Below are 17,768 nucleotides of genomic sequence, written 5' to 3' on the forward strand. Positions count from 1 at the left end.
CCTTAAACTATATTGAAAGCAGAACATTCTAGATCCTTGTGACTGCAAGGGTTTTAATATTTGGAAGTCATTTCTTTGAAAACAGGAAATAAGAATATAAAATGTTTTACATTTTTACACAGATAAAAATGTTATATGTGGTCGCTGAAATGTCAAACAGAGGCGGAAGATACGAGAGGGATGTTCAAACTCACAAGTAGAAGACATACAGACAACAAAATGATAAATGAGAAAGAGAAAAGATAAAAATACAGTCTACAAAATACAACCCCTCCAAAAAAAATAAAAAAAATAGGGGTTGATCTCAGGTGATCCGGAAAGTTACAGATCCTGCTTCAAACATGGCACCCGTCGTGTTACTCGTTTAAGTACAAATTGGGTTAAGTATGTCATTCGGTGATGTCACGTTTGGGGAAAAGAGTTCGGGATTGTGATATCGACAATTGGAACACATCCATCGTCATCTTTGAAACGGATATTCCATAACGGTCTATTAGCTTGTGATGGCGTCCTTTTTACGAAGGTATGACTTAATTTGCTTTATCTATGGAACCCTTGGTTTGTAAGTAGTACTTTCTAGTAAATCATGAATTTAAACGGAAGCTCTGGAATATCATTTCAACCGGGAGATAAATACTCCATATGCAGGCGCTGCTGGAATTATGCTACTTAGAAATGGAAAGTTCATAACTGCGAAGCTGAAATCATCACTTTTGTCGTTAATTTGTGTTCTCGACCGAGCCTTATTGTCAATTTCTAGATGTAAGTCAAGATATGAACACGATTTGACTGTATCTGTGGTTTCCTTTCAAATCGATGGGATGATATATCCAACAGTCTTACAGTGCAGGAAACAATATAATTGCATTACTACAATGGGAAATCTTTTAAAGACGTTTCCATTACATCTCTTAAGATAATCCTGTGGACACCTATAATTTTCAGAGCCGTGTCCTTCACAACATCGAAAACAAAACCCAACTTTTGATGACTGGCAACGTTTCGTCCAGAATCTTTTTACTTTTACTCTTTGGCTTTCTGTTTAGCTACCGGATAGTTAAATTCGCAGGAACAAAATTGTCCACCAGTATAGATTCGAACGGAGGTAATAGATATGAGGCAACGATATTTCACCAATGTTCAAAACTTCGTTATACATTGTGAATACGAAGATATCAATAAAAAAGCCGAGAGAGAATTAGTTGCATGAACTAACAAAGCAAGGCAATGTGCGTCGACAGGATAAGCGTCAACTCATATGCATACACACACGCCATGGAATTTCAGACTCCTCGGTAAAGGTGTCACACATTAGGGAATAGGACACCATCGGTAAATTTAAAGATCGGACGAATATTCTGGTGTCTTGAAATTTAGGACCTCGAAAACATGTCTCTCGTGAATTGTGGCAAATCACGGAATGACTCAGAATATTGCTGTTCTGCGTGTAGTAACTAAAAACTTGTCATGGCCATGTACAAATTCGTGCTTTTAATTTACTCGATAAGTACTTCTGTGTTTTTTTTTCTTAAAAAATAAACACTTCATAATTGCATGCATCTGAAGCGAATTTTTTTCTGGATTTACCTTCGTTAGGAACGCCCATAATATTTGAAAGCCAAGGATGTATAAGAATCGAAACAGTTGGAGCTATATGACCAAAAAAGACCTAAAAATACCAAATCAATCTAAAGGTAACCTTGCACGAGGGAGGTGAAACCTTAATGTCATTTGTTTTCAATTTGGAGTTTAATTGCTTTCGAGTTTCACATTTTTGTGTAAAGCATGAATTTCAAAATGGTAATAATATATTTAATACTTAATTTTAAACAACTATGCTGTAAGCTTCATTGATAAGTGTTATATATACACTATAGATGCGTGTTGTACTGTTTCAATTTGAAATATTTGTTATTGTATTTAGGTAAAAGCTGATTTTAATAATATTTGTACCCATCTCTTATCAGTTGATTAATACGGATATTGTGTTATTAAAATGTGCTGTTACAAAATTTAGGAAATTGTTTTAAATTAAGGAATATGTCTCCCGCATGCAAATCTCTGATTCCTTTCCCGGCTTTGGCTATACTTTTTGTCCCTTTGGTTAAAGCTCTTCAATTTATTAATAAGTTTTGGATTTTCAAACATTTTGGCCTCGAGCATCACCGAAGAGACATTTATTGTCGAAATGCACATCTGGTACCAAAAAATTATGATACCGTTAATGTTATTAAGCAGTTTTCGAATTACCCCTTTGCAATACACCCTTTAACCAAATACAGAAAAGTATATAAAAACATACCAAACGAGATATATAAGGATGGATAGAAAAATCATATAAAATAAATTTTCTGAATATGAGGAAGCGATCTTTATTCAAATAAAATGCTGTTTCTGGAATATAATGAGAAGTCTGATATTACAAATTTCTTAAATTTCTGGAAAATAAAATAACTTGATTAACAACCTCTTTGTAATCAGCGTTTACGACAGTATTGTGAACGCGCTCATGATGCATGTATTTTTCCAACAAATGATGAGGTCGTGGATATGACCTCATGTCCTGTAATGTTCTGAACATGGACGCCAAGTCGTCTGTACTCTCAGTTTTTCCAATAAAAGACATAATTTCTGGTGCAAATTTATCACAATGGGCTGTTGAGGCTATTATCATAGGTCTTTTACCATTGTTAAACCTATCACCGACTGCCTTTGCTACTGCAGTATGCGGATCTAACATATACCCTGAAATATATTTAAACGTATAGTGTAAATCTAAAACAATAAGAGAAATAAACATAATAACGGATTTACAATAGCAAATGTTTTTTTAATTCATAATAACTATGTACTCATGTATAAGCTTACAGGCACATACTGTACTCTAGCCTCTTTTCCTATGTATTGTCTTTTACCAATTGGCAGTCAATTGTAACTATATTTTTTTTAATTTTTGAACACAAGAACATTAATACATTAAAGGAAAGGGTTTTGTGTATCAATGATATAGTATTGAGAAAATTAATGTCTTGATTTTGAATATTGGATTTATATTGTTCATTTTGCTTCAAGAGCTTTCTCTAACATGATTAACATATTATTATCTTATCTTATCTTATATCAAACGCCTCATTAAAATTCAAATCACAAAAACCAATGTCATACTTTTGACTCTCCCATGTTGAAGATAATTGTATTTGCTGTCCAGCATGCAATGATTACTAGCTAACTCTTCCAATTAACAATAGGTTTACACCAATTCTTTAAATATGGGTCTTATCGACTTTTATGTACAGTTAAATACTAAAAAATGTCCATAAAAATCTACAAATCTTTATAATCCTGTACATTTCTACAATGTGCTGATTAGAATAGCTAATTTTACTGATCTTATTGTTAGACCAGGGAAAGCTTGATTGGTTGTATCAAATTGCAAGAAATGTTAACTTTTGAACAGCTTGGCAGAATTTCCAGAATTCAATAAAAAAAAAACCCTAACTAAATACACATCCAAATCATACATGTAATACTAATAAGAAAGTGACTTTAAATAAACTCGTCATAGATACCAGGCATATGGGCGTTAACATCTTACTTTCTGTTACTTTAACATAGTTTCCATCAGAAGTGAAACGAACCACTTATGGTTTAGTCTTACTTAATAAACTCATCATAGATACCAGGATTAAAATTTTGTACGCCAGAAGCGCGTTTCGTCTACAAAAGACTCATCAGTGTCGCTTGAATAAATTGTTTTTTAAAAAGGCCAAATAAGGGACAAAGTTGAAGAGCATTGACGACCAATATTCATAAAAGTTTTGCCATACAAGCTAAGGTAGTCTATTCCTGCGGTAGAAAAGCCTTAGTATTTCGAAAATTCAAAGTTTTATTAACAGTAAATTTATAATTATGACCATATCAATGATAATTCATGTCAACACAGAAGTGCTGACTACTGGGCTGGTGATACCCTCGGGGAGAAAAACTCCAGCAGCTGAGGTATCAACCCAGTGGTTGTAAATAAGCTCATCATAGAAACTACAATTCCGTTATACTTGCCGAATACATTTTTGATTAATTACTATAGTCTTAATATCATCTTTTTACAGCAATTCAACTAAAAAGCTTTCAACTTGAAGTTTAAATACCTGTCCTTTTAAGAGTGTCTTTAATTGTTGAATGACATTTTTGTTCGCTGCACCAATCAGCAGTGAACATACTTTTGATTTTCTTCATTATCTATACAGGAACATGAAACAAAACAAGACTAGATAGATCTATACATATCAAAACATAGCCTTAAAGTTCATTACGTATTGCTTGCTTAATTGTTAGTAAAAGAATTTGATCCACATTATTTTTCTACAATAATTCTAAGTACTTATGTCAAAATCTTAAATTAGGAGGTAAGTTTTCATTTTTTTTTAACAAAAAAAGGTGTAAACGGAATTTCGAGAAATCGCAAGTTTAAGTGAAACAAATGCATTTTTCAGTGCTCTTTACTTAAATTCTATATATATTTTGCAAGATATACTTCATAATTTGAATTGATTGTATATCTGGCAGTATGAATGCATCATACATTCTTTTTCATTAATAAGATGACGCAGTTCAACTAATTTTCTAATTCACCGTAAATATAAGTATATATATATATAGTGTTTCGGCCTTTTCCTCACGAATACATATTTCATCATACTTACATCTGGTGGTACCTCAAAACACCTTTGGGCATTAAGTGAACCAAAACATGAATTCACCAAGTATGAGTTCTCATTTGACAAGTGATAAAGGTATCGTTCAAGATTTGATGATACTAGGATGTCGATGGCTGGTGAAATTGTCTTTACAAGACGTCGTCTTTGGATATCATAGCGACCAGTGTTAATAAATTCCGTTAAAACGTTGTTCGCATTTGAAGCACATATAAAACGTTTAATGGGTATTCCCATTTCCTGTAAAACAAGAAGAACAGAACACTTTTTATATATGTTGAAACTTTTTTGTTTCCTAGAAAAAAAAATCTCACAAAATTATCGAACTCCAAGGTATATTGAAAAAGGTGAAGTCCATAAACACTGACATAATCAAACGTTATCAACTAAAGGAACAAGTGAAAAAACAACTGTTATATTCCTGACTTGTTACAGGCATTTACCGAAGAAAATGTTGAGTTAAACCTGGTTGTATAGCTAGCTAAACCTCCCACTTGTATGACAGTTGTATATAGTTCCGTTGTATTGACAAAATTGGTTAGCAACCCAAACAGACATAATAGGTTAACTAGACAATAATTGGGGATCAAGCAGCGAAAACCGTTTAAACATCCATCACAGACATACAACACAGCTGACTAAAAAATTGAAACAGACATACAAATAAATCTAACAAAGATGCCGAAAAAAAGTTGCATGGGTTTTGCTCATTGTTGAAGTTCAAACAGTGCCCTGTAGTTGTTAACATCCTCCATGGTCAACTTAATCAAATTTAAATTCATCAAAGATACCATGCTTATACTTTGGTTCGTCAGGTGCCAGTTTCGGATATTCAAGACTCTTCAGTGGCGCTCGAATCAAAACAATTGGAAGGCCATATCAAATAAGAAGTTGAAGAGCATTAAAAACTGGAAATTCCGAAAAGCTGTACAAAAAAAAGGCTAAGGAAACCTATGTCTGTGAGCAGAAAAACCTTAGTGCTACGGATAATTCAACTTTTTATAAACAGATCATTTATAGAAAATGAACATATAAATTATATTTCATGTCACTAATAAGTGTTGATTACTGAGCTGGTGATATCCTCGGAGTCGAAACGTCCACCAGTAGTGGCAAAGACCCAGTGGTTTTAAAAGCATATCAAAGATACCAGGCATATAATCCAGACAATGATTGTGCAGGAAAATATAAAAGGAAAACTATGCCATCTCAAAATAAGCTACCAGGTGTTTAGATAGTAAACAGGATTCAAAATCTTCAGCAGCTAATTAGAGATATATGACCAATAATCAATAAAATTTTGACATTCCCACTGAACGGAGATAAACTTTAGGAAGCCTAATTCATTAAGTTATGCTACGACAAATTTAAAAGCTTTCTGAACTCTGTGCTTTTTTATTTAATAAAATTAAGACGAATAGTACAATGTAAGAATACCAAATTTATCGAATTGAAATTGACAAAAATAATCAATCAAATGAATGAAGTAATGAATACCTTTGCATAGTACGCCGCTAATATATTACCAAAATTACCAGTAGGTATGCAGACGTCTATCTCATCACCAACAGCAATAACTCTATCTTTTACCAAATCTAGATATGCTGAAGCGTGGTAAACGATTTGTGGCAAAAGTCTACCCCAGTTTATAGAGTTGGCGGCACTACAAAATAGTTAACTAGATTGACACTTTCATATATAATGATATTCGACTATAAAATAAATGCTTAAATAAAAACGTTATAACCAATCATGATTTCCTAAGACTTAAAGTTAACAACAGTTGTAATTTAAATTAATTACACAGAAAATTATCATAAAAATAGTATAAATCAATGCATTAACTTTTTTGATTCGAGCGTCACTGGTGAGTCTTTAGTAGACGAAACGCGAGTCTGGCATACAAAAATATAAACATGGTGTCGTTGTTGAGTTTATTTTACAACCACTGGGTCGATGCCACTATTGGTGAAGGTATCCTCCTCGAGGGTATCACTAGGCAAGTAGTCAGCACTTATTTGCGCTGACATGAAAAATCATTGATATGGAAATATAAATAAATTAACTGTTTACAAAACTGAATTATTCGACATACTAATATTTTCTACCCCGGGAATATATTACCTAAACTGTATTCGGTAAAACGTTTCGGAATTTTTGGTCCTTAATGCTCTTCAACTTCGTACTTTATTTGGTCTTATTACTTTTTTTATTTGAGCGTCACTGATGAGTATTTTGTAGACGAAAGCGCGTTTGGCGTACAAAATTACAAGCTTGGTGTCTTTGATGAATTTATTTAGAAATATTTTGAAGGTTTCGTGACGCGTGTTTCCAATCACGTTTCTAAATTTAAATTTTCATAGATGCGATTCTGACCAATTTATCGGCCAGTTGGGCACAAATCAAATCTTTAATATGCAATGGACAGCCGCTTTTTTTATTTTTTAATATGTGCTCCATCAGCACTTACAAAAATATCTCAAAACAAAAGTGAAAACTAGATAATTTTTTTATCTGTTATTTTTCGATTATGAAAACAAACTTTCATAGAAAATCACTTTGCCAAATAAAAATAAACCAACAACAAACAAAAACAATAAATACAACATTAATGCATTGGTGAAAGGGATGTTTCTTGTACTCTCTACAAATGTGTATTACTGCTTCCAACAATTTGATCGTAGCTATAGGTTTTAAATTGTTATTTTTAAGTGTTGCATTCTTTTATTAAGCGATTAACATGACATTACCTTAATTTACAGTTATTTTCCTGTAAAAGCATGTTGGCTAGTAGTGGGTCTTGGAAAGCCATTTTGACATATGACTGGCAGTCATCAAAATCACCATTTACTCCTGAAATATTGAATTATGCCTGTAATTCTAGTTTTTTGTTCACCTTATTGTAAAAAGAAACTAAAGAAACTTATCAACGATTTAGGTGAGAGTAAAAATGCCTAAGCATTTGCCATAGTTGTATATTCATAAGGGGACTAGTAAATAGAAATAAATTTGATCAAATGCAAGACAATAGGGCTTGTCGGTTCTAAAGTTGATCAAAGTTAATCACAAATATACCATACCTACAACGTGGACGTTGTTTGATTTTATAGACGTCATTTGTTTCTTTTGAACATCACTGATTCCATTTTCAGGGAACAACACCAGAACTCCAACGCCCGAATGACCTGAAACAGAGTATATTAAAATCACATTCTAAAATATACTGAACAACTTTTATTGATATTCTACTAGAGCAAGATGCTGTACGGGGATCTAAGTGAGCAACCATTTGATAATCTGGGGAGGGCAGGGATTTGTTACCCTAGCCAATTTATTTTACCCTAGGACAGAAAACATATTTTGTTTTAAGTTTTTGTGCAAACATTTTTTTTTTCATTTTCAAATAGTAAAATTACTTGGATGATCCCTAGGACTTCTGTGGCTTTCCTCTTTCTGACATTTGATTTTTTATCAGCTCTAAAACTTTTTGACTTCAAACCATTTGCAGGAGCAGAACCAATGTAAACTATCAATTCTACTTACTAGTACACTTGGTACAATCAAAAACCTATTAATAAATTGTTCAAATAAGGCCTTTGAAAATAGTGGAATTAATTACTTTTTGAGTGTCAAAAATCCGTTGGAAGTACTTGATAAATTTCATGCTCATATATATTGGTGATTTCGAATCTGTTCAGTTTTAATTTTTCTACCCTATATACCATTTTGCCTCATAATCTCATTAAGGAAAAATTCACATACCTAATCAAATTAGCATTTAAAAAGTCAGAATGCGAATATTTATGTTCAAACTCTTTTAGGTCATTTTTAGTAAAAAACAAACAAAAGAATATGTCAACTGGAACTGCTTTGATACGATACCTGCACTTGAATTTTTTTTTTTTAATCTTCCACTTATTTCGTACCAAGCATTACTACACTGATGAGTCAGTAATCGTCGAACTGTGCATTGGATAAATGGAATCTTTCATTATGTAAATAGTCTAGTGATCAGAACTGTCTTTTATATATTCAGCACCGGGTTTTGGTAAAGATAATATTGCTCAGTCTTTAGTTTTCTATGCTGTGTTTGTATACTGCTGATTGTTTTCGTGTTTTGCCATGGCGTTGTCAGTGTCATCAACTTATGAGTTTAAATATCCCATTAGTATCTTACGCCTCTCTTTTAACAATCTGTCAGTACTTTGCATGACAATTGCTATACTCATGGTATATTTTCCCGAGGCATTTGTTTTTAATATTCTATAGTTTCGTTGTACCTTATCAATATTGCATAATACATTCATATATGTCATATACTTTAACATCATATTTCGTGATTTACCCGTATATTTAGAAAATCCATCCAACACGGCACCACCGGTGTCTCCTGATGTGGCAACTAGTATTAAATATCTACAAGAATGGATATCGTATTTATGCATATTCAAAATCACATCTTGCAGATTTGAAATATTTCAAGTTTATTTTACTACCACTGGGTCGATGCCACTGCTGGTGGATGTTTCCTCCAAGAGGGTATCACTAGCCCAGTAGTCAGCACTTATTTGTTGACATGAACTATCATTGATATGGTAATATAAATAAATTAACTGTAAAACTTTGAATTATTCGACATACTAATATTTTCGACTCCAGGAATAGATTACCTTACCTTAGCTGTAGTGTATTTGATCAATTTCGGAATTTTTGTTCTTCAAATAATGCTCTTTAACCTATGTCATCTTTGAATGAAAGACACACATTTTCGAAAAGCATGTAAACATTATGATGCTACTTAATGAAAATAAAACTTTATTAATTTGGTGCGTCCGATCTACATTCATCAAGAATGCTCCAACATAAAATATATGAGCAAAAGAAGCACAAATACCTGAATACGCTAGGAGCTATGCGACCAAAAGGGACAAAAAAGAATAGCCGAAACCACCTTAGGTTATATTGGCCTGAGGGAGTTTAAATCTTATTTCTTTAATAATTTCTAAATTTATCAACGGAGAAATTTAGAAAGGGATGTTATAATTCATATAAGTACCGAAGCATTGACTACTGAAACAATGATATCTTTGAGGACTAGCAGTCCCTCAGCAGCGGTATCGATTTGAAAATGAAAATAACGATTCCGTGCATCTGACGTGATTTTGTACCTTCACCATGAACTATCAAATTCAAAAAATTGAAAATACTTGAGTACGGAAGGAGTCAGGCTTTATGCTGAAAATGGTAAGATATAAACTATTTGGCTTCGGTGTTCATTAACAAGAAGCCAAAATCACCACAGTAGCAATAAAATGCATTATTTGTGTATCTAAAAAAAGGTCATCAAAGACACCAGACTTTTAGTTGTATTCACCAGACGCACGTTTCGTCTACAAAAGACCCATCAGTGAATTAAGAAATTAAAAGGTAAAATAAAGTACGAAGTTGAAGAGCATTGAAGACCAAAAATTCCAAAATGTTTTGACAAAAACAGCTAATCAGAAGCCATTGGTTTTTGTTTATGCAAGTTTCGTTTACACATATTTCTTGTCATTTCATGGCAGGAACTAATATAGTGTGACCGTGCCAAACGGGTGACTTTAGGGACTCGATGTTCCATAAAATTACTAGCCGTAATTGTGTATCCTTGCTTCCCTGTGGTAGAAATTTATTCAAAATGCTGCGTGAAACATGGCGTGAGTTTTTCTTATTATGGCATTCGTAACAAGCATGTATCTCAGAAGAAATAATACCACTTTGTAGTTAAATGGATGCAAGACTAAAGCAGTGATAATAAACTATTTCTATCGCTGGTGATTGGTTCAAAAAATGTATGTTGAATAATTGACTTTTATTTAAAAATGTTTTGTAAATTTTATAAAGGGATTTTACCTTGTTGATGTTCTGCCTAAAACTTGTAAAGCGTGAACAAAGAATTGTGGCAATAGCTGTAGCGCAGCGTCTTTGAATGATGATGTTGGTCCGTGGAAAAGTTCGAGTAAATACTGATTTTTTTCTAGTTGTCGAACCGGAAATATCTCTTTACTTTCAAAACTCCCTTCACTGTAAGCCATGTTAATGAAATTTTGAAGTAATGCTGGATGGAGATCGTCCGGGTGGATCCATTTCTCTAAGATTCTGAGAGCTCTATCTTGGTATGATAGGTCAACTAATCTGTCTAACTGTTTTTCCGAAAATTTTGCAATGGTGCTGTTCGGGACAAATAATCCACCATCTGGGGCTAAGCCTTGAAGGATTGCTTCGGAAAATTTTATTTCATGCGGCTGTTTAGAAAGGTCTCTCGTTGAGACGTAACCCGATGAATTCTGATAACGTTTAAGCTCTGCGACAATCTTTCCCGCTATCGAATCTTGAGTTTCATTTTCTTCGCAAATGACTCGAATGTCATATGCCTTTTCGTAAAACGATTGTCTATATTTTAGTATTTCTATCATCGGTACATCAGGGCTTTGTCCTACAATACGACTAACTTTCATTTTTTCTAGTCGATCAACGATGTCGTCATTTCTAGCGTCCAAGAAAACTACAATTCCAGTTTTGGAGATGTGGTTCATAGCGGCTGAATACATTGGATTTGATCCAGATAATGATACCACGTGTCCATTGCGATCAAAGTGAAGTAACGCCTTTCCTTCTTCTTCCACAAAACGATCAGATCCAACCTCAGATAACTGAAAGAATTCGGTAAGATTATCTTTATACACATAATAAACAAAATTTATACATTTACCTCTTGTATCATGTTACTTGTTAATGGAAAATTACAAAAATTCTTAAAAGTATGTTTATTTCAAATAGAACCACCTATAGGGTATTTCAATTAAGATAGTGATTTTCTGTGGACAAAATTTCATAAAGAAGTCAATATCAAAAAAGTAATAAAATATCAGAAATCAAAGGACATAAAACACAGTAGCAAAAACATTATGCAGTACAATGAAGGCTGTGCAACACAAATTACATTAAAATCCCGCGGTGTGAACCAGGTACTCCCAGAAATGTAAGCAGTTTTTACTCCATCTGCAGCATCTGCCCTTTTGCTCATGACAAGCTAATATCAGTGGATGAGTTGTATTTGAGGATACGTAAATAACGAAGAAAGGAATATGGGATTGGGAGTACAAGAAATAAGAAATATCGATGGACATCTTTGATACAGACGTCCTGCTACGGTCAAATAAAGTCATTATGATGACCAAAAGGGATGAGATAACTTCAACTTTACAATTAATATATGTCCAGTTTGTATGTAAATAAAATTGAGAATGGAAATGGGGAATGTGTCAAAGAGACAAAAACCCGACCACAGATCAGACAACAGCAGAAGGCCACCAACAGGTCTTCAATGCAGCGAGAAATTCCCGCACCCGGAGGCGTCCTTCAGCTGGCCCCTAAACAAATATATATACTAGTTCAGTGATAATGAACGCCATACTAAACTCCAAATTGTACACAAGAAACTAAAATTAAAAATAATACAAGACTAACAAAGGCTAGAGGCTCCTGACTTGGGACAGGCGCAAAAATGCGGCGGGGTTAAACATGTTTATGAGATCTCAACCCTCCCCCTATACCTCTAGCCAATGTAGAAAAGTAAACGCATAACAATACGCACATTAAAATTCAGTTCAAGAGAAGTCCGAGTCTGATGTCAGAAGATGTAACCAAAGAAAATAAACAAAATGACAATAATACATAAATAACAACAGACTACTAGCAGTTAACTGACATGCCAGCTCCAGACTTCAATTAAACTGATTGAAAGATTATGTCTTCATCATATGAATATCAGGCACAATCCTTCCCGTTAGGGGTTTAGTATCATACCATCATAACATATATGAGAAGAACATAACCCGTGTCATGCCAACAACTGGTTTTTAAATAAATGTGTTTAGTGCCGATGCAAAGACCCTATAAGTGAATCAATATTAACGCCAAAATATGCAATCTTTAATGACCTGACAACAGTATCGTAACTATATCCCTTCTTAATAAGTCTATTTAAAGGTTTTGTTAGTTTCAGAGGTGAAGACAGATAAATATCGACAGAAAGAAATAATACGGCGGTTAATTGTGATATATCAAGCAAACATGACCAGTAAAAATAAAGTTACCTTATCTGCCACGGACATTCCCCAATATGGTTCTAAGTGATGATCATCAATGTCAGCCACTGGCAAACCAAGACGTTTCCCCAGGATTCTTCCTACTGTAGTTTTACCGGAACCAGGACATCCCATTAATATTATGTTTGGCTACAAATATTGATTATACGATGAAAATATAACATGGTAAAACAAATTCTAGTACATGGAAGTTGAAAATTATTGTTAATTCATGTGGCATTTTAACATAAAAAGGTCATGTGCAATTTTTAACTGTAACACACTGTTCCAAAATGAAATTATTCCTCGCCTCGTCTTTTTCTTATACTAGTATTAAGCATTTACCGTTACCAGTGTTAAAAAAATAAAATAATATGCATGCCAATCATTATACATAAGCACAGGGTTGGTGATCCGTTGAGTCTTAATGTTCAAGTCGTTCGAGTCATCTAAAGTTCTCATATATACAATTTTGATTTAATACTTGATCTACAACTTACGTTATTACCACATCATAAAAGTTCTGCATTAAAGTCTTATAAAATGACTTTGCATTTCTTGTTCACTATTCTACTCTATTCATTTTAATGCTTGTATTTCATTGAAATGTGATTCATTTTTTCCTACGGAACATTCCACCATGATTTCAGTTTGAATTTAACCTGAGTTCAAGATTATTTATAGACATAGAAATGGAATCTTTTACAAGATTACTACAATTTCCCAACACATTGGTTTATAAAACAGAAATTATGTTTGAAACCTTGTGTAGCGTTTGGAGAGTTCCGCTTTCCATGCATGATCAATACCACATTCTTTTAGGATTTCGAAAGAACGAGAAGCAGCATTAAGGGTGTTACAAAAAACACCACAACTCTCCCTATTTTTAAAGGCTGTCAAGAGTCATTACTTATTTGTGTCCATTTTTGGATTCTCCCACTTTTTATACAAACAGCAAAAAAAGCGATCGAGATCATCTTTTTTTGTTACAAATTTGGGTTTCGTTCAGTTATTAGCATGACCATATACGATATGTTGAATATTCTGACGAGTTGACCATGATTAAAACTGGTTAAAAATAATATTATTAATATGTTCATTAAGTGGTGTTGGTCACTTGAGATTTGAATATCTCAAAAGACGTAGCTGTGGCGAAGACAGTTTGTTCCAGTCATTTAAGGTGTTAACTTAGAAATCCCACCTCCCAAAATCTTTTATGACTAGCCGATGTAGGTAGGTACGATCTCCTGTACAGCTGTAGCTTCTTATTAGCGATTGCGTGTTATTGTCCTTGTCTATAGCTACTGGGTCATTTTATATTTTGCAACACATTATAAATCGTTCTTTTTGACGCCACGTTTGTAGAATTTTCCATCCTAGTTCACGTATCATTTTGCTTCCAAATGAACTAGTTATATGTCTGCTGATAACATAGCCTGCAGCTCGCCTTTGGCGCTTTTCCTATTTTCCTTATAGGGGTCCTATACTGTGGTGACATTTTCCCTATATGGTTTCGTTGTAGGAAACCATTGAGGGCTTCGGGTGGCTTTACCTGTGTGGTAGTTTATATGTTTTTTCTATCTAAATCACTTGCGATTGTGTAGGCCAGATGACTGTGAGGACCATGCATTTTTCAGAGTGGAAGTCTCTTTTCCAAGCGTTTCCTATTTTTGTCAGTTTGTCCTGGTCTTCTTGGAGTTTATGGCAGTTATATGAGTTTTCTGATCCTATACTGGTATAGTTTTGTTTTCCGTTTGTCAAGCTGTTCCTGATACCAATAATACATCCAAAGATCTTCGTTTCACAAAAACAGTCGTGATGTTTTACTCCTGAATCCATATTGAAAAGGGTATAACGTGTCATTTGTCTGAGGATGTTTGCTGATGATACTAGATACTATATGTTCTATCATTTTACAACAGATCATTATGAAGAGATATTGGCCTGGAAAGAAATGAAAATAAATACCATTGCCCAAGACAGGATGAAAATGTGTATTCTGCCCCTCAAATTGCAGGAAATAGCAAAGCCTTGCGAAACAGATAGACCCGCCTAACAGTTGATGTTATAATTTATTATCATATTCGCGAAAAACCCTCTCGGTCCTTCCCCGTGATATCAAATGGTCCTCCCTTAGATTAAGCAGCGGATATCCTCGGGAAACACTTCAAGACATGTTCAAGGAAAAACTGTTTCCGAGACTGGCGGATTTTTCTCCATATATCTGGAAACTATAGCTTTTGCTTCTGTCTCTGCTTTTGTCAAATAATGGTTACAATAAAAAAAAACTCCATGAATCTGACACCCCCCCCCCCCCAAAAAAAAAAATTGAATTAAATTCGGCTTTGTCATCGAGGCTTTAAAAGCTTCAACTGACAGTGATGCTACAACTCCAGGAGGAAGATCGTTCCAATCCCGGGTGTTTTGGGAAGAATGAGTATTTGTCGTAATTACAAGATGCCGATGGTTCGATGTAACTGGGTCAAAATCATGAAAAGATACCATGTTTGTAACCATGCTTGTAATTTTGCACATCAGACACGCGTGTCGCCTACAAAAGACTCATCAGTGACGCACGAATCAAAAAAGTTAAAACGCCGAATAAAGTACGAAGTTGGAGAGCATTGAGAACCAAAAATTTCGGAAGGTTTTGCCAAATACAAGTATGGTAATCTGATCGTGGGGAAGAAAATCCTTAATATTTCAAACAATTTAAAGTTTTGTAAACAGTTTAGTTATTAATATTACCATGCATATTTCTCGGCAGTCGTTCGATGGCGTTAGACACCTTTGAAATGGCTTTACTTTGGTTTTTTTTAGAGCATGATGAGTTTCGCTTCTTTTCAACATTGTTCTAGGGATGTCCATGATAGGTGTTGGAATTTCGTCCTAACACTTGATTTGTTATGAGGTTTATAAGATACATAACGTGGTATTCTTCTTTATAACATCTTCATTCGGTCAGTATCTGATTTAAAGAGTGGATCCCATAATTGAATGGCGTATTCTACAATTTGTCGTACTAGTTTTGTGTAGGCATTCTCCTTTACTGTGGCTGGTCCTACATTTTGTGTATATCTAAATATGTTTTAAGGAAGCAATTTCTCTATTTGCTTTGTTACATATGTTGTTTACAGTGACATGGTCATTCCATCGGAGTTCTGATGTAAATCATTTGATGAGTAGCCGATGTATTTTGCGCTGTTGACTGTTTCAAGAGTGTGATCATGTAGGTTGCATGAAGTTGCAAATGTGTCGTTTTTCTTGTTGATGGTTAACACATTCCATTTGTCTCGATGGAAGGACATTTTCCATTTCGTTTCCTTCATACCATGTCTGTCCAGATCTTTCTGTGAATCATATGAATCTTTGTCTGATGCTAATGTGAGCTACGCTATTGTATCGTCTGAAAATGACAGTTCATTTATAAAATCCCATCGGGCCTGTTGTTGATGTAGAACAGAAATAATGTATACGCGCTCAAGTTATGATCCTTGGGTAAACTCCAGACTCTACATCAATATGAGAAGAGCTTTCTCCATCCCAAACCAACTATATTAGTCCGATGAGACAGAAAGCCTATAGCGACCTACTTGTTGACTTTCTGTTTGTAATCATAGTGCATCATGTGCTGTTATGGTCTCTCAACGTTGCTTTATGATATGGGACGCATATATAAAAGCAGTACCAGCAAAAGATCGTAACAGTTGGGCAGCCCGCAACAGCTATGGTTCTTCAGCATGTTCAGTTTAAGGGTTCCTTGAGGCTTGATGCTGAAATTACTACAAATATAACTGAATTGTGTAAGACCTACGATCAATTTTAGTCGTATGATTTTTTTTGTGAAACCGTGAGACATTCCTAAATAACAGCAGTGGAAACAACATTGAACATAAACATTAAATTTATCTAATAAAAGAAATGTATATATTACATAGTACATTTGTAGTATATGTGTGTATATAATATACCTATATAATTGATATAAACTCGTCAAGATTACCTGTTTACCATCTGATTTTGTAGAAAATGTTCTGTCAGGTAATTTGCGACCAGAACACCAGCTGATTCCTGTCTTTGCTTGTCTGAAAAGTCTCGTGCGACATTTTAACAAATTGAACAACGAATTCTGAAATTTCATGTTGTTTACTATTTAGGCTTTACTAAATCACTAAATCTTTACAGGATATGGATACGTATGTGTGTGCTTAGCCTAGATAGATAACATTTTTTGCAACTGAAGTATAACATATCTTATGAAGATACAGTTACTTGTGAAATTAAGAAGGCAGGTATACGAAACATAGATGTGATGAAATATGTAAATAGTATTATAAAAGTACAGACACATGTTACAATATAGCAACGCCGGGGGATATATATGCACTAAAATGAAACTATCATAAAATGGACAGACATAAGCTTTTATAGCTTAGTATATATACGATGTGGATTTTGCCGAGTCAATGTTGAAGGCCATACAATGACCTTGTTTACCTCCTCGTCGTTTGGTCTCTGGTGGATAATTGTCTAATTGGCATTCATTCATACATGTAGCCGTAAATCTCTCTTATTTTTATATATCAAAGGCTCGCAAAGTAATTACGTCGACTACATGCATAACAGAGACGTCCTGGTCCAAAACAGCACTGCATGTGGTCATACAAGGCTTTTAATAAATCAATTTTTTTTTATTTGTTTCTCAATTGTCGAAGATCTACATACAACAAACTTTTTTGCTATCATTCTTTAAAATAAAATTAAAAAAAAACTAAGAGAATATATATATATACAATTAATTTTAAGGTACAATGTATAACACCATGGCTACTGAAAAAAGACTGCACTGAGGACTAAACGATTTAACAACAGTCCACAAAACAAGTCACAGAAAACTTCAGATGAGCAACACCATGAACTGGAA

At 34.0% G+C, this 17,768-nt stretch overlaps 1 protein-coding gene across 1 annotated transcript; it reads right to left on the reverse strand.

The window, feature by feature from the left end:
* Nucleotides 1–2,356: 2,356 nt before the first annotated feature.
* LOC127704927 (threonine synthase-like 1) lies at nucleotides 2,357–16,998 on the reverse strand. Its single transcript, XM_052209165.1, has 10 exons — nucleotides 16,848–16,998; nucleotides 12,854–12,994; nucleotides 10,608–11,407; nucleotides 9,061–9,131; nucleotides 7,796–7,900; nucleotides 7,466–7,568; nucleotides 6,213–6,378; nucleotides 4,704–4,955; nucleotides 4,149–4,239; nucleotides 2,357–2,745 (listed from the first exon to the last, which is right to left on the reverse strand). The coding sequence occupies exons 1-10, from the start codon at nucleotides 16,983–16,985 to the stop codon at nucleotides 2,420–2,422; spliced, it is 2,193 nt and encodes a 730-aa protein (XP_052065125.1). The 5' UTR covers nucleotides 16,986–16,998; the 3' UTR covers nucleotides 2,357–2,419.
* Between the last annotated feature and the right edge of the window lie 770 nt (nucleotides 16,999–17,768).

The sequence above is a fragment of the Mytilus californianus genome, unplaced genomic scaffold (genome assembly GCF_021869535.1).
Source record: "Mytilus californianus isolate M0D057914Y unplaced genomic scaffold, xbMytCali1.0.p SCAF_1, whole genome shotgun sequence".
Classification (NCBI taxonomy): Eukaryota; Metazoa; Mollusca; class Bivalvia; order Mytilida; family Mytilidae; genus Mytilus; species Mytilus californianus.